This window comes from Labrus mixtus, chromosome 1 (genome assembly GCF_963584025.1).
Source record: "Labrus mixtus chromosome 1, fLabMix1.1, whole genome shotgun sequence".
Lineage (NCBI taxonomy): Eukaryota > Metazoa > Chordata > Actinopteri > Labriformes > Labridae > Labrus > Labrus mixtus.
Window position 1 is genome coordinate 36,127,498 of NC_083612.1, and position 18,827 is coordinate 36,146,324.

The window sequence follows — 18,827 nt, forward strand, 5'->3', positions numbered from 1 at the left end:
GACATGGTGAATGAAGAGCTGGGCAAGCAGCAGAAAATAGCCATAATTCATCAGGTGAGCACATGATGATAACATTTTGTTTTTTCTGTTAGAAGCATTTTGTGAAGTGTTAGCAGAAGATAGAACACCGGAGACGATCTCTTACACATGTTCCCTGAAGTGACTTGTTTAATGATTTTGGTGTTGAATATCTTTTAAAAATTGGTCAGTTAGAAGCAAATCAATGTGTCTAAACATATGTGTTGCTAGGTTAAAGATGATGCCTCTCAGGGTCGTTCGTCTACAACCCTACATGTGGACACCAGTGGTCTCGTCACCCTGACAACTCCGAACAGACTGGCAACTGTCAGCATTCGGGCAATTCCCCTACCTGATGGTAAGACCTCAACACAAAACAAGCAGCCTATGGTTTTAAGTAGGCTTTAAATGAACGAGATCGTGTATTTTGTTATCCATGTGTGCGCACGGGCCTAAAAGTTACATACTAACTAGACTTGAGCCCAGCTGTTATTTTACCCAAGCAAATAAGAGACTGAGATACAGTCACTTTTAGAAGTATTTGGACAGAGTAAACATTTTTCCTAAGTTTCTTTCTTTCTACGTAGAGCTATATTGGCTGTGGCTCAGTTGGTAGAGTCGTCGCCTCTCAACCGGAAGGTCGAGGGTTCGATCCCCAGCTGGGCAACATGTCCGATGTGTCCTTGGGCAAGACACTTTGCTCCCGCTGCTTCAGTGCTCCCATACTTCTGATGGATGATACCACATAGCGATCACTACCATCAGTGTGTGAATGTGTAGGTGTAAAAGCGATTTGAGTAGTCGGAAGACTAGAAAAGCTCTATATAAGCTCAAGTCCATTTACCATATCACCGGCAGTAAATCATGAAGACAAAACAACCAATTATTTCCAATTTAATGCTAGCAAAAGTAATTAGTCCAATTAAGATTATATGAAATAAAGTGGTCATGCTTAAGAGTAATTCTGGAATGCAATGATAACAGAACTTAAAATGCTTAAGGGCAAACCTATTTGACATTTGCTATTTATTCTGAAATATCCGGCCAAATTCAACAATGGACTGCTTTTTGGTTCACTTCCCTTGTCGCCCAGCATTCTTTAGAAAAAAATGTTTAAAAGCCATTCTCTTTCCTGAAATGTATTTGTACCAGCGGCAGGTTCTAAAAGAAAAAGCCACAACGGTACCACCTAAGTATATTTCCACTCATTTATTCGGATAGATATTTTCTATACATGATGTAATAAAAATAATAACCAAAAAACAGTCATCAAAGAAGAGTCCCCCAACCCCTCCTGCACCCTCAGACCGGGTACCAAACACCGGCCTGAACCAAATAGTTTTTCTATTTGTGAGAACTTAATTCATTAAGACAATATCTCATTGTGTGCACCAGAACCTGCTTATCATTATGTCAATCAATCAATCAATCAATCAATCAATCAATCAATCATTATTTGTATAACAGTTATCTTGAGACACTTTAGAAAAGAGCGGGTAAAAAGACCTTACTCATTGCTATATTACAAAGACCCAGCGTTAAACCATCATGAGCAACATTTAGCAAAGTTACAGTGGCAAGAAAAAACTTCCTTTTAAGAGGCAGAAATCTAGTGCAAATCCAGGCTCATGATGAACAGCCATCTACTGAAACTCAGGGCTTAAAGTGTTCCGGCACCGTGCCGGATCTCCGGCGTGAGGCCGTGAGTGAAAAAAATCTATAAAAAAAATAAATACATGTGGGAATTTGTTGTGGATGCGGTTGATGACGTTTGGCTCAATAGAGTTCACCTACCAGCTCTCGTTCTCAACTGTTACTTGCCAATCAGCTGATTTTTGTTACTTGAGTGAAAGTTGAAGAAACCAGATGGTTTATTATGGTTTAATTATTCTTTATTGTCAGAACGTGACGTATTATAATTAAACAGAAACATTTCACCAACATGACCTCAGAGCATGGAGCTGGAAACACTGATATGACAGTTTGCTGCTGTGGAGTCACACTTACTGGCCCACTGGGGTCCACACCATGCATAGACAGTTTATATTAATTACAATATGGTCCACACTAACACTCATTTATGACGTTTGGAAATGTATTTCCTTCTGTGTGTTCTAACGGGTCATATTGTTTCCAATGAGGGAACAGGTACGTGGTGTCGCCGTTTTAGCTGCACTTCTGTATGCACTATGTTACAAAAAGCAGGTAAAAGACCTTACTCATTGTTATGTTACAAAAGAGCAGGTAAAAGACCTTACTCTTTGTTATGTTACAAAAAGCAAGTAAAAGACCTTACTCTTTGTCTTTTAACATTTCAAAAGAGCAGGTAAAAAGACCATACTCCTGTTGAGATAGGATAAAATGCAGGAAGAGGGATAGGGAGCAAGGGGTTATTTGTACAGGGCTTAAAGTATTCCGGCACCGTGCCGGATCTCCGGCGTGAGGCCGTGAGTGAAAAAAATCTATTCAAAAAATAAATACATGTGGGAATTTGTTGTGGATGAGCTTGATGAAGTTCGGCTCAATAGTCAGTAGTGCTTAGTTTTCAAAGCACTTTGTAAACTCGTGTTTTTAAACATGCTTTAAAAGTATGATTATTATTGACATATGTAAACAAATCAAGCAAAAAAAGGCAGTGACTAACAATAAATAATACACACTCATGTTGTATGTAGGCATACACCTGCATAGTCACCTTTAAACGGAAAGGTATTTTAGCTGTGGACTTCCAGGTGAGTCTGAGGACGCGGTCACAGTGGCAAACCGTACCGTGCCCACGTACGCTTCAACCCTAAAGTCCAATTAGTTTGTCCAGTGTAACCGCTCCGTGCCACATTGAATGATGGAATGATGCATCTACGAAAGAGAGAAAAACTGTTACAAGTCATTTCCACTTTGTAGACGAAGTTCAGATTAAACAAGATTCAATCATGCAGCACAGCAACGTCTTTCAATGCTGTTAAAGCTGCGCATTTCAGTGAATATTTTCTCTAAACGACTTAATCAACGTTAAAACTTTTCGTCTGTATTACAGACTTTAAACCTTTTTTAAACCACAAATACCTAACCTTGCCTGAAAAATCTCTCTAATGTTTAATAAAGCTGATAATACACAGTATGCTCACAGGAATAAAGTTCAGCCTCTATGAAAACATACACAGCTAACGTAGCTAATGCTAGCCATCGTTCGCGCAACTAGTTTTAAAATAGTAAATACGTCGTACATGTCACATTCTGTTATATGTTTGATTGAAGTCTAAAGTTATTTAAACAATCAAAAGGTGAACAAATGCAAGTTCTGGTGCATATAAACTTTAACTGCTGTTTTGGATGATAAAGAATAGTCACCTACCGTTGTCTCCAAGCGTAACTGCTACAAAAAATAATGTGTCGTCTGGTACTGACAGTGGAGGTGTCTCACAGTGGAGGTCTGCAGCCAGACCCCTCTAAACTAAGGCGTGCGTACGTCTTACTAAAGCACGCTTGCGTCTTAGTGAAGCACACATTGGAGTTATAAGTCACAAGCGCGCTTTTAAAAAAAAAATCATGTCCCCTCCTGGGCTCCATAAATTTGATATAAATACAAACCTAATATTAAAATATACCCCAAGATAAGAGTAAAAATAAAAAGTATGTCGATCCCCTGAACCCCCCTGCCAACTCCCAGATACTGCCCAGGTATTACGTCATTTTGTGGGAAACACTGGACAAGCTAGAGTGCCAGAGTCACACCGGAGTCCCACTGTCTGTGATGCTTTCCCAGTTTTCAGAGTCCTATCTTCAGTTTGTTTACATCGCCCGGACAGCCGGCTGACTCCTCCCCTCGTGTATAAAAGTTGTTTAATTGAGGGACTAGGGAAAAGAAGAATAACATACTGTACTCACTGCTTAACTGTGTTTCTAGATCATGCTCATTTCAGGTAAATTTACATGCAGTGTGAAGATACGAGCATAATAAAGATCGCTAGCATTAGCATGCTTTGCTAGCATTAATAAGGATTTAAAATTGGATTAGTTTGAGGGCGCTAATTGGATTAAACTGTTCACAATATATTAAGTATTATTTGTCCAAAAAATGATTTTCCTACATGATTGTAAATATAATAGGGAGTAAAGCTACAGAGGTGTTCAGTGTTTTATACCTAAATGTCACTTTTCTAAAACTGTTATTTTTGTTGTTTCTCATGTCAGAAGTGACCTGTCTCTTGGAGAGTAGCACAGAGTTGATTCGGACTGTGGAGCAGGTAAACATCTCACTGAGGGAAGGAAGGAGTATGGACGTCAGCCCCAGAACCCTTGAAGCCATCGCTGGACTCAAGGCCCAGCTGGAGAGCATTCTGCAGGGGAGGAAGTGGAGAAACGCTGTAGAGCGTATCTGGTCCTTTGGGCCACGCAGGTCTGACACCAAATGTTGAGGCATGGTCATTGTTCACATGGATGTGTGACTCCAGGATTTATAGAAGAGACATTCAGGGGTGCAAACCTTTCGGCAAAATTCGCCATTTTGGATCCCAAATATGTCATTTGTGTGATTCGTTTATCTGCAATAAAAATATTGGGGGGGGGGGGGTCTATGATGCGAGCTGTCATGCTTCTTGCGGCCGGCGAGCACAGTCCCTGCAAACGTTGAGACGTTTCATACTGACTGCGGTCAGAGCGCTCAACGTTCAACACGGGCAGAAAGTACTTCCGGGCCTGCAGCCAATCATTGCAACGCGGTCGGCGCAAACCCGTCCGCTTTGTTACAAAATCTTGGCGATGCACGGCTGGGCGCTCAGCCCCTCCGCAGACCCTCCTCGCGCCTGCCGTGATTGTGCAATATCGCCGCACCGACCGCAAGAAGCATGAAACCTGATTCAATGAGTCAATGTGCAGCACATGGCTAATTTACATAACGTTATTTTTCTGTGAAAACAATGTGGAAAGATTAAAAGTCTGGCTAGCAAGCCAGCCTTTCTGTTCAACATGCTGTCTGATCATATTAACCATTTGGTAGCCATAGGTGAAGATGTTGAGAGAAATGCGTGCTAGCTTGAAGGTAACTTCATCCAGCTTTGTGGTTAATTATTATCTCAGGCAACATTAAAGTGACAGCTGGTCAACAAATGTAATAAGGTAGGCCAGAGGGAATATAAACTTAAAGAGCCCATGTTATGTCCTTTTTAGGGTTCGTATATTTAATCTATGTACCTACTTTTGTACGTTCACAATAGCTAAAGTTCTAAAAAAGTGTTTTCATGTACTGCTCCTCCTTGCTCCCTCTCCGCTCTGAGTCCGTCAGCTACGTTCTGCTGAGCCCCCACTGTTAGACCCCACGTGGGCCAAGTCTGCTCTGATTGGTCTGCCGATCCGCTCTGTCGTTATTGGTCAGTTGCTCAGCACGCGTCTCGGAAATTTCAACATGAGCTGCAGGGCTTGCCACAACGAGCCAATGGACTTAGATCAGTGATCTCACACTGACAATGACGCTGCACTGACAAATTTTTATCGAGGGGGGATAGAACCGAGCGTTACATGCAGCTAATGCTACAGCTAACAGGAGGACGTAGGAGAAGCCGAGTTTCCGCGGACTTTGAATTTTTGCACATAGATGTGCCTAAACATGCACAGGACACTGTGTGGAAAACACACTAAAGAGCATATAAAACCAGAAAAAGCAGAATATGGGACCTTTAATGAAAACCAGCAGGAGCTAAACATCAGGTTAATATATTTCTAATGTTACATATTTAATGATAGAAGAGAAAATATTGTCATACTTGATGACTGCATTATAATGCTCTCTCAGACTCTGCTCTGAGAGCTACTTGCATAGTGACTGCCCTTCACATCACCCCATAGTGGAACATGGTAAGCCCTGTTCTGCAAATTCATCCCATTTATAAAAAGGGACTGAAGGTTGGGAGCATGTGTTTTTCATGTTTCACTGAAGCTTTATCAAAAAGTTAGAACAGAACATAGATATAGACAAGCAATTGTGTTTTTCTTATTGTTTGCACTGCTCCTTTAGTCGGTCTGAATGCTAAAATCGTCTGTAAATTCACATTTTAAAGCTGATATTTAAAACAATCTGCCCAGGGGAGAATGCCCCCCTGGGAGGTTTGGATCCATGTAACCTTTTTCATCCCTGATGAGTTTGCACCCCTGGACATTAATTAGGAGAGGCAATATATAATCAGTTTGGCATGTCTGACACTGATTATATTAACATTGACCTGATGGATATTGACATTCTGTTGATAATTAGAAAGAGTAAAGGGACCTCTTCATAGAGAAGCTCTGACTTTATTAACCTGTAATGTAGAACTGCAAAACAATTGGATTAGGCCTTTATTCATGCAGACAAATAATGAATAATTGATTAATTTTGTTTCAGTTAAATGGCTACCCTTTTTCTATTCTAATCTTGAACTCGTGCACGCTCCTACTATCAATGTCTATTTCTTATAGACGCTTTGGTTGTTCTTTAGATCTGCCCAAAAAAACATTTTGTGCCTTGAAATAAACTTAGTACAAAATGATATTGGTCAACATCATAAGTAAGACTGTTTTAAATAATAGTTGAGAGGCTAATCTTTTGCACCCTGTAGTTGCACTGCCAGTTTTTTCCATGTTGCCGAAGTCCAAGAGCCGCTTGCCATACACTATTATTTGGAACCAACTTTCTTGCCTGTCATTTCTCATTCAGTGGGCAAGTGCCCTAAATCGTTCTGTGATGCTCTGCAAAGCATGTGTTTAGTCTCTCTTGCAATAGGTCCGATGGGAGGTGTAGGGAACAAAGGAAGAAAGTTTAAAGTTCAATTGATCCCAGGAGATATAGTTCCCTCTGACAGGTTCAAAATATCTGCTGAAATTTATCTGCAAATGTATTTGAAGTTTGAATCTTGTTTTGTTTTTTTCAGATATGGACCCAACATTCTGCTTAACAATGTGGAGGACTACAATCGGCCCTCAGTGTGGCAGTGTCTGGGTAAGGGAGCTGATGATGATATAGGTCAGAGAGTTGTTATACGAGACTTTGATAACAGCATCATCAGTGGGTTCCAGCTTGCAACTCTGTCAGGACCCATGTGTGAGGAGCCCCTGATGGGAGTTTGCTTCTCTGTGGAGAGGTGGGACATTCAGTCTTCAGCCTTTCCGCAACATCAGGACTCCTTAGAAGAGGACTCTATATTCCATGAGGCATTAGCAGACAACAAATTGAAAGGAAGTGGCGAGACATTTGCACGGTCAGAGGGCACATCAGTTGGGCCAAGCCAGGTGCGATGCAGGCCTGAGGCCGCCTCTACGGACTGCTACGGTCCCGTGTCTGGTCAGCTGATCGCTGCCATGAAGGAGGCTTGTCGTCACGCATTCCAGGCTCAGCCTCAGAGACTCATGGCTGCAATGTATACCTGCGAGATTATGGCCACAGCTGAGGTGTTAGGTAAGAATGACACCAAAATACACACACACACGCCGTTTTTTCTCTTCTTTTTCCTTCTACCCTTGTAGATAGTTTGTGTCTTCTTTTTTTTACCAGGTTTGGCTGTTTCTCTTTAATTTTTCTAAAACCACATTAATATAATTCTAGGGAAATAAATGTTGTCCATGGTGCTCACAGCATTTATACAGAAGATATTCAAAAGCAACATGGCTATTCAGTGTTTTCTCAAAGAGTCTTTCGCGTTATTGATTAAACTTTCATTCAGTTATTAGCCGGTCTGGCTAATTTAGCAAGAAAGATTTATTAGTTGGGAAATAAGCCATCAGTTGTTCCATCGTATAAAAATATATTTTTTGGGTTGGTAAGATTGCTTTAAGCAAAATGGGACCTCATATTGGTCTATGCCTGCCTGGAGCCTCTAAATGCTCAACACACAGTGTTATCTGGGATGGGGTATTACACTTGCCCTTGTTAATTGTTAAATATGCTGGTGTATTTATGTATTACCACCATCATCATCACACTGATTTACTTTATTTTATTTGTGTGTGTGTAATAGGGGGGTCTTTGTATGCTGAAGTCTCATTTCACATCTCATAGCTATTAGGAGGAGTGAGGAATATGAAAAAATGAACATGTTTGTTTTTATGGCAGGATCACGATTTTATCGCTAAGCTTTTTTCATATTGATCATTAAGACCAAAATGCAAGAAACTGACCCGTTATTTTCCCCAATAAATGTTTAAAAGCACATAAACTGTGCTTAAAAGTTGAATCTATTTCAATGAAGTCTTTAGAGCAAGAAACTGTTGGTCAATGCATGAAAATGTGTAGGTGTGACCTGTGGTGTATAAGCACTTTGAGTAGTCAGAATACTAGAAAAGTCCATTTATCATTTCAAGTTGTCCCCAGAGGGATAACCACAGAAATTGCAATATCTGTGAGATAAGAAGAACTAAGAAAGAAGATAGGCCCGCACACTTGCTCAATTGCCGCAAAAAAAAAAAAGGTTACAAAAAAGGGTTTTAGTGATCATTAAAACCCTTTTTTGTGGCAATTGAGCAAGTGTGCAGATGGAGATGAACGGAATGACTACATAGCGGAAACAGCCAAAGCCTGTGCTGCATTCAATGAGATCAGAAGCCAGCTTCATAGGGTGGATCACTTACACACAACATCCCAGGATCCTGAATAGGTGACAAATGATTCCTTGGTTAGGTTACAGATGGAGATGGATGGCTGAAAGCCTCTAAAGCCAAATCTACATTGCCATTGCGTACGTTAATAAGTAAAATATTGCATTCCATCCTGTTTATTTCTAGGTAGTGATTTGTTTTTGTTTGTAATTCAGCCAAATGATTCTAGTTCTATTATACAATTTTCAAATAATTCAATTTGTCTTTTAATACCACTCCTGATGTGCCTTATTCTTTTTCTCTACATGTTGCTCTGCTGTGTTTAGTGGGTAGCGTGGTACTTAACCCTGTGCACTTCTGCTATGAGCAATCTTCCATTGTTCTGGGTGGGTCAGCACGGCTTTGGGATAATGTCTCAAGGTTAACTTATTATCCCAGAGGGGCAATTTTCTTTACAGCCAGCAATGAATCTGAAATACACAACAATAAATTACACACACCAAAAGGGGGGGGGGGGGGTTACATTATATTGTTGAGGAGAACAATGGTACCAGGGACAAATGAGTTTTGAAGTCTGTTAGTCCTGCACAGTATATCTGCGAGTAGATGGCAGCAGCTTGTACTCTGTGTTAAGGGGGTGAATTTTTATTTATTTATTTTTGTCCTTTATAATGTCAGGGACTCTATCTGTACTCAGATTACTTAAAGAGGTCATATTATGCCCTTTTTGGGGTTCGAATATTTAATCTGTGTACCTACTTTTATTTAGTTATTGGTCAGTTGCTCAGCACGCGTCTCGGAAATTTCAACATGAACTGCAGGGCTTGCCACAACGAGCCAATGGGCTTAGATCAGTGATCTCACACTGACAATGACGTCACACTGACAAATTTTTATCGAGGGGGGCTAGAACCGAGCGTTACATGCGGCTAATGCTACAGCTCACAGGAGGACGTAGGAGAAGCCGTGTTTCCGCGGACTTTGAATTTTTGCACATAGATGTGCCTAAACATGCACAGGACACTGTGTGGAAAACACACTAAAGAGCATATAAAACCAGAAAAAGCAGAATATGGGACCTTTAATATATAGGCATGTAAAGATCAATTGTGAGGCAGTTAAAAATCGATTCAGAGGTGTCAAGGTTCACATCGATACTCGAATAACAGTTATTTTGTTTTCTATATAGCGCCAGATCACAACAGAAGTCATAAGGAAACATTTCCTATAGAACAGGTCTATACCTCGTCCTTTTATTACACAAACTAAACAGCCTTATGTTATTCATCTTATTTACACGACAGCATGTCATTTCTGTCTCTACATGGTCGCACGTTTACAATTCTCCTCTGCTCTCTGTGTCGTACGGCGGAGTTTCTTCACCCCGATGCACACACACACATGCACACACACACACACACACACACACACACACACACACTTGCGCGCACACTCTCACCAGCGGAGGCCTGGGTTTGTGTGGTTGTGTCTCACAGACACACACAATAATAAAAAGTCCATAAGAATATCAGAAAATAAAGTAGTCTGCTTAGTTTATCTACTTCAGACTTTTCTGGGCATGTCTCTCTCTCTGCCGTTACTCAGGGGATGCGCTGTTAGCATGCTGCATTCAGGGGAGCTCAGACAATGAGAGATGCATTCAGGTGCGCTCAGAAACGGGAGTTGCAGGAACAAATACTAAGCTGGACAGACCGTTACAAGTTCTGATTGCCAATCAGAACTTATTCAGCTGAAACACGGCCGAACGTTTAGTTCTGCTCGCGATCGTACTGAGAATGGCCGGTGGTGAATAATAAGCCAATGAGCTGAGCATTTAGTTGGATTGGTGAATATATAAACTGCATTCACTGGAAATGTACTTCTCATTGGCCAATTCCCCCCACACGCAGACACACAGCAAGGGGAGGGGGAGGGGGGCATTTCTACAAGTACAAATTTGTTTTGCTACAGACGTCTCGCAAAATGTGTTGCAAAACTCAAGCAGCGCAGATTCACACGAGAAAAGTAGATTGTGCAGTTGCAGCGGCAGATTGGAGAAGTTGTAACCGCAGAGTTGTGGTTATAAAGGATAATGGACACGAGTAATAAAAAAAAACATGTGAGTAAATGTTGGATTACAAGTTTGCTGCTGTCATTTTATTTGTGTAAATATCAGTCTACACATTTGTGACATGAAATTCATTTCACGTGTGGATTTTTTATACAAGTAAACATTTTTACGTACAAGTTCACTTTTTTTCCTTCAAGCTCTCACATCTCATTCTACAAGCTCTCACATCACATTCTACAAGCTCTCACATCACATTCTACAAGCTCACATCACATTCTACAAGCTCTCACATCACAGTCTACAAGCTCACATCACATTCTACAAGCTCTCACATCACATTCTACAAGCTCACATCACATTCTACAAGCTCACATCACAGTCTACAAGCTCACATCACATTCTACAAGCTCTCACATCACATTCTACAAGCTCACACATCACCGTCTACAAGTTCTCACATCACATTCTACAAGCTCTCACATCACATTCTACAAGCTCACATCACATTCTACAAGCTCTCACATCACATTCTACAAGCTCACATCACATTCTACAAGCTCACATCACATTCTACAAGTTCTCACATCACATTCTACAAGCTCTCACATCACAGTCTACAAGCTCACACATCACAGTCTACAAGCTCACATCCCATTCTACAAGCTCTCACATCACATTCTACAAGCTCTCACATCACATTCTACAAGCTCTCACATCACATTCTACAAGCTCTCACATCACAGTCTACAAGCTCACATCACATTCTACAAGCTCTCACATCACATTCTACAAGCTCTCACATCACCGTCTACAAGTTCTCACATCACATTCTACAAGCTCTCACATCACATTCTACAAGCTCACATCACATTCTACAAGCTCACATCACATTCTACAAGTTCTCACATCACATTCTACAAGCTCTCACATCACAGTCTACAAGCTATTCAAGAAATACCTGTAAATTCTGTGTCATCGCAAATTGAACTTTGACATATGTGGTTATTGGGAAGGTCGGGGTTCGATCCCCAGCTTCCACAGCAACATGTCCGATGTGTCCTTGGGCAAGACACTTGCTCCAGATGCTTCGTCATTGGCATATGAATGTGTATGAATGAAATGAATACTGATGGTCTCTTTACACAGCAGCCTCTACCATCAGTGTGTGAATGTGTATGAATGGATGAGTTAATACTGATGGACTCTTTACTGAGCAGCCTCTACCATCAGTGTGTGAATGTGTATGAATGGATGAGTTAATACTGATGGACTCTTTACTCAGCGGCCTCTACCATCAGGGTGTGAATGTGTATGAATGGATGAGTTACTACTGATAGACTCTTTACACAGCAGCCTCTACCATCAGTGTGTGAATGTGTATGAATGGATTAGTTACTACTGATAGACTCTTTACTCAGCAGCCTCTACCATCAGTGTGTGAATGTGTATGAATGGATGAGTTAATACTGATGGACTCTTTACACAGCAGCCTCTACCATCAGTGTGTGAAAGTGTATGAATGGATGAGTTAATACTGATGGACTCCTTACTCAGCAGCCTCTACCATCAGTGTGTGAATGTGTATGAATGAAATGAATACTGATGGTCTCTTTACTCAGCAGCCTCTACCATCAATGTGTGAATGTGTATGAATGGATGAGTTAATACTGATGGACTCTTTACTCAGCAGCCTCTACCATCAGTGTGTGAATGTGTATGAATGGATGAGTTAATACTGATGGACTCTTTACTCAGCGGCCTCTACCATCAGTGTGTGAATGTGTATGAATGGATGAGTTAATACTGATGGACTCTTTACACAGCAGCCTCTACTATCAGTGTGTGAATGTGTATGAATGGATGAGTTACTACTGATAGACTCTTTACACAGCAGCCTCTACCATCAGTGTGTGAATGTGTATGAATGGATGAGTTAATACTGATGGACTCTTTACTCAGCAGCCTCTACCATCAGTGTGTGAATGTGTATGAATGGATGAGTTACTACTGATAGACTCTTTACTCAGCAGCCTCTACCATCAGTGTGTGAATGTGTATGAATGGATGAGTTAATACTGATGGACTCTTTACACAGCAGCCTCTACCATCAGTGTGTGAATGTGTATGAATGGATGAGTTAATACTGATGGACTCTTTAATCAGCAGCCTCTACCATCAGCGTGTGAATGTGTATGAATGAAATGAATACTGATGGTCTCTTTACTCAGCAGCCTCTACCATCAATGTGTGAATGTGTATGAATGGATGAGTTAATACTGATGGACTCTTTAATCAGCAGCCTCTACCATCAGCGTGTGAATGTGTAGGTGTGTGCTTTGAGTAGTCTGGAGACTAGACAAGCTCAAGTCCATGTTTATTAACAGAGCAGCATTTTTTTGGGGGTCTGATTATTATTACAATAAATAATAAACTAATTAGTAGTAAATTTAGAATGTATCATATTAATATAAGTCAACAGCAAAATATTCCTCATTTAGTATCGCAAGTTGCGACTAAACCAGTCATATAAAATATGTTTTCAATTCTGAAATAACCGTTCTCCACAGTGAGGAGATCTAATTTTGGGCTTTTTATGCCTTCATTATAGAGACAGGACAGTGGATAGAGTCGGAAATCAGGGAGAGAGAGAGAGTGGAGCATGAAATTCCGAAAGGGAGCTCAGTACATGGGGGCACGCTACCAACCACTAGGTCACAAGTGCCAGAAGACCATAATTTCTTGAGCTTTTATTGAACACATATCTCCCATTGCTTTAAAAACAAATTAAACAAGATAATACTACAGTGACACCTCATAACCAAAGAATATAAAACTAGAGCTACACTAAAACAAAGAACCTAGGCTTGGGTCATTTCTAAAAGTGTCTCCTTTACTTTTTGAACAAGACAGCACTGACAAGTGACTAAGACTGAGATTGGCTACATTTGATTATGTTTAGAACTTGCCTTAAATACCATGGCATGTGTTCTCTTGTACCAGGCCGAGTTTATGGTGTACTAGGAAAGCGAGAGGGTCGTGTCCTCCATGAGCAGATGAAGGAGGGGACAGACATGTTCATCATCAAGGCTGTACTACCTGTGGCTGAGAGCTTTGGATTTGCTGATGAGATCCGCAAGAGGACCAGTGGATTGGCCAGTCCTCAGCTAGTCTTCAGCCACTGGGAGGTGAGTATAAGATGTGTACTGATTGTGTGTGTGTTTAAGTAACAGAGTGTTGGAAACAGCTTAAATCAGCAAAAAGTCTGTTGTGCTTGCCTTTAGTTGTATTCGTATATGCCTGCCTCGAAATAATCAACTACACTCTGTAGCCTATTGAAATCTGGTTTGGTTAAGTAATCTAAAAACTCAAGTTTATCAACTATTAGTTTTGGCCATGTCCCATTTCTTCATATTATTTGAGTCAGTTAATTTAAACATGTACTGCAGGTGACTAAATTTGCAGATTACTTGCAGCTTTTTGGGGGAAAATTGTTGCTTTTTTCATTCCGAATAAACTTGTTACCAGTGAACATAATGAATTGTGAGATGTTCCACCTATGGTCATGAGCTGTGATCACGAATACAAGGGTTTCTAAGCTCAACCTTAGAGATAGGGTGAGGAGCTCGGGAGTACAGTCGATATCTCCTGGTCGCCCCCCTCTGGAGGTCTTCCGGGCACGTCCAACTGGGAGGAGGAGCTTGAAAACGTCCCTGGGGGGAAGGAAGTCTGGGTCGACGAGACGAGGCACCGAATAAGGGGAAGATAATGGATGGATGTTCACAAAATGTTTTCATTTTCAAGTTTTTTGTTGCCACTGTCCAACTTTTTGAGTGATTTTCTCTGCAACACCCCAGGAGTGTTTTCATGAAGCATGAGAAAATATGGAATATAAACAGCTAAACAGCAATGTGTGTGTTTGTGAAGCTCCCACTTTTCTACATTTTACCCTTCATGCTTCTACAACACTATAACGCTATGTAAAATCACCAATATTACGCTGTTGAAGATTCAAACACAAGGGACTTTTATTTACTTTATTATGGCGCTGTTGCGGACTCGCAATGTAAAAAAAAGGCATAAGACTTGTGTTGTTAAACATTATTTAGGCCTGTCCCAAACTAATGATTTACATAGTTGAGCCCCTCCCCTATTCTGAAGACTAACTGTGTCGATGACTGACATCTCTTGTTGCCAATGAAATTTTCCAAATGATGGAAATGCTGCTTTTATCAATAATTTGAGGGATTTTTTAAAGAAAAGATAAAGATAAACTTTATTGATCATGAGGTGGTGATGCTGTTAAAGAGTCTGATTAAACAGACTTCATGCACACACTAAGGGGATTGATTGAAAGCACGAGTGGATTTCATAACTGCATTACAAGTATTAATAAGACGATGAATTATTTGGAGAAAACAGACAAATCTGTGTAGAATTATACATTAAACACTCCGATAAAGCTGAAATGAAATTATCCTTGTGCTCGCCTATGAGACTGGCATTCCACTGAGGCTCTGACAAATTACTTGGCTATATGGGGTCAACCATTGCATTATTATTCCTTAAAATAGCACTAGTCATGATTCCAACTTAAGGTGATCAGGAATCTCCAGAGTCAATTATCCCTCCAGCGAGCTCTGGGTCTACCCGGGTCTCCTATCATTTGGGGAGGGAAGCACCCAGGAGGCATCCTAATCAGATGCTGTACTCAGAGCTCCCCCCAAATGTCTGAGATCCTCACCCTATCTTTAAGGCTGAGCCCAGCCACCTTCCGCAGGAAACTCATTTAGGCTGTTTGAAAGAAAAAAAGATTGTGGATACAGTCACTACCCATATCTCAAAACCAAAGGAGAAGGTTTGAACAAAGCTTTGCCAAAAGGCTCAGCTCCCTCTTCACCACAACGCCCGCATTACTGCCGACACCGACACTGAGGTAATCAGTCTTTCAATCCCGGTCCATCCTACCCTCACTTTTGAACAAGAACCTGAGATATTTAAACTCCCTCACTTGGGGCATGGACTCACTCCGCACCTAGAGAGAGAAATCCACAGTTTTCCGGCAGAGAATCATGGCCTCCTACTGACGCTCACTGAGGTGCTGACCGTCACCCTAGCCTCTTTGCACTTGGCTGCAAACCACCCCAATGCCTGCTGGAGGTTCCAGCATGAGGAAGCCAACAAAACGGCGGCTGTGGCTCAGTTGGTAGAGTCGTCGCCTCTCAACTGGAAGGTCGAGGGTTCGATCCCCAGCTGAGCAACATGTCCGATGTGTCCTTGGGCAAGACATTTAACCCTGAACTGCTCCCGCTGCTTCAGTGGTGGTGTATGAATGGGATTAGTTACTTCGGATGGATGATACTACATAGTGATCACTACCATCAGGGTGTGAATGTGTAGGTGTGACATGCAGTGTAAAAAGAGATTTGAGTAGTTGAAAGACTAGAAAAGCGTTAATATAAGCTCAAGTCCATTTACCATTTACCAAAACCACATCAGCTGCAAAAAGCAGAGATGAGATTTTAAGCCCCCAAACTGGAAACCCTTCTTCCCCCTGGCTGCGCCTTGAGATCCTGTCCATGTTACAGAGAGATGACCCTCTCGTTCACTGGGGAAAACTCCAACACAGCTGTTCAGGGTTGTGAGTATCCCCACACCCGCCCAGCAGCTTTCACCCTGGGCAACTCCAAAAAAGGAAAGAGTCCAGCCCCTCTCCAGGAGTTTGGTTCTAGAACTGGTGCCGTGCGTCGAGGTGAGCCCAACTATGTCTAGCTGGTAGCGCTCCACCTCCCGAACCAGCTCCGGCTCCTTCCCCGCCAGAGAGGTGACACTCGACGTCCCTAGTACCAGTCTGCGCCGCCCGGGATTAGTATGCCCATGCATTGCCTACACCTGCCAACTGGCTTGGCATGCACCCGACCCCCATGTCCCTCCCTCTGGGTGGTGAGCATACAGGGCGGCACCTCCATGTAGATGTTTCTACATATTATTCAAAATGTTGCTACTTATGGGCTCCAGGAAACATCAAAGTACTAAGTACTTTATTTTGCTGATACTCTTGAATGTGAATAAAATAATCAAGATATCAGAGTTGACATTAGAAGATTGATTCCACTCTCAAAAGTGTTTTGATTTCAGAGCTTGAGTTTTAAATGGTTAGCTTGGCTTAGCTGAACAACTGGAAGCAGCTTGAAAAAGGTAAACTGGCTTTGTGCAAAATGAATTAAGGGTCCAACAACACCTCTTAAGCCCACTGATCAACATTTTGTATCTTGCTTGGTAGACAAAAAAACACTGTTTTAAAACACTGTTGAATTTTTGTCTTATACTACTAACCATTACCGTTCTGTTCCTCTCCACTTCTGCCTCACAGGTGATTGCTAGTGATCCATACTGGGTTCCTACCACAGAGGAAGAATACCTGCATTTTGGGGAGAAAGCTGATTCTGCCAACCAGGTCCTCAAATACATGAATGCTGTCCGCCGTCGCAAAGGCCTGTACGTGGAAGAAAAGATTGTGGAGCATGCAGAGAAGCAGAGAACACTCGGAAAGAACAAGTAGAGGAAAAACATTTTTTTCTAATGAATCAGGTTTTTTTTTTTTTAGTATGTTCATGCAAATAAAGATAGCACAAGCTTTGTGGCCCCTTTGATGTCAAATAATGATTAAATGAATGTGTTGGAATTTAACATCAATTGTCAAGGCATAAAACATCAGGGCTTTAATCCCCATCATTACCATTAAGATAGAATTATGCATACAGAATTAAATGGCTGGCAAACAACTGTCTCCAGACACTGACGACTAACAAGAAATAAAATATACATTCAAATCATTTTAGAGATTCATATAGAATTGGGCTCCTTTACTTTTCTAACTGCTTTGAGGCCAACCATCACCGCCTCTGTGAGAACACATTGTATCCATACAGGTGACATTTTGGCGTACCAGTTTGTGATTACACATTGCAGTTCAGTGTTGCAGAAGCACGAGAGGCACAGCATGTAAACACACTGCATAAGCTTCACAATACACACACTCGTACATGACTACACAATGCTGTTCCATTTGATCAGATTATGAAAACAGTCATTTATATTGGAAAATATACATTAAGCAAAATATTGGGTATATATTAAGGTATTTTATTATCAAAAAATAGAGGCCAAGGCTAGGGCTGTTTACACATAATAGAAATACCAGAAAGTCAACTTGACTTGTGCTTCTATATGTTCTGATGTAGACCTGTAATGATTTTATGTACACATAGAAATAATAATTAAAGGTTGTCATAGCAGCACCGACCACAAAGAATTAGGATTGTGTTGTTACTGCCTCCCCTCATTGCTCTTTACAGTTCAGACTTTCCATGCGTTAATATTTATATCACAACTGACTTTTATACACCCCCTCCCTTTTTGATTTTATTTATGTCAGAGTAAACATAAGGATGTATACACTCAATGTTATTGGACTGATGCATGTACTTGAATACTAAAAAGGCCCTCATGTGCTCCGTTAGCATGATTAGAGCTATATCATAAGACTTCACACCTAAAGCTGAGATAAAGAAGAATTAAGTCCCAAAAGAGAGGACCTGTAGAGCTAATTTAATATCTGGGGGATGCGAGATGGTTGTGGGAAAAAAAAGAATAAACTGACATTTTAAAAATGAAATAACATTTTGGACTGAGTTTATTTATGACACCATCTCTACAAGTGACTTCATTTGTCATAGGGCTGTCATAGGGTATGGCACTTGATGTTTCTCAGCGGGAGTTGCTGCTGTGAACCCTGTCTTTGATTTACCCATGATCTAAATAAAATATACATATTAATCACACAAATAGGCTGTTTGCCATTCCTATACAGGGTGGTTTTGGGGTTAAGCAAAATGATCTTATTTACATTAAAAATGGGTCCCTAATGTACATCCAGCCACAAAAACAAGAGTGTGCAGATAGAGACAGACAGAGAGGATGGCAAAAAGAGGGATCACAATGGAAGAAATATCTCCCTTAACCTGATGATCATTAATATTAAAAGAAAAAAGTAGACGTGGCTCAGATGGTAGAGTCGATTGCCTCTCAACTGAAAGGTCCGGGGTTCAATACCTAGCCCAGGTTGCTCGTGCTGCTCCAGGGGCAGCGTATGAATGTGTGTGAATGGGATTAGATC

At 41.1% G+C, this 18,827-nt stretch overlaps 1 protein-coding gene across 3 annotated transcripts in view; it reads left to right on the forward strand.

Moving 5' to 3' along the window:
* The window catches only part of efl1 (elongation factor like GTPase 1), a 70,078-nt gene extending 52,594 nt beyond the window's left edge, over window positions 1–17,484 (forward strand). For all 3 annotated transcript variants that reach the window (XM_061043734.1, XM_061043727.1, XM_061043740.1), the window contains exons 18-23: window positions 1–54; window positions 250–376; window positions 4,210–4,414; window positions 6,921–7,444; window positions 13,652–13,836; window positions 17,022–17,484. The exon at window positions 1–54 is cut by the window's left edge and continues 76 nt beyond it. In XM_061043734.1, the coding sequence (XP_060899717.1) occupies window positions 1–54; window positions 250–376; window positions 4,210–4,414; window positions 6,921–7,444; window positions 13,652–13,836; window positions 17,022–17,210 (1,284 nt within the window). In that variant the 3' untranslated portion in view covers window positions 17,211–17,484. The remainder of the gene's footprint in view (window positions 55–249; window positions 377–4,209; window positions 4,415–6,920; window positions 7,445–13,651; window positions 13,837–17,021) is intronic.
* The last annotated feature ends 1,343 nt before the right edge of the window (window positions 17,485–18,827 follow it).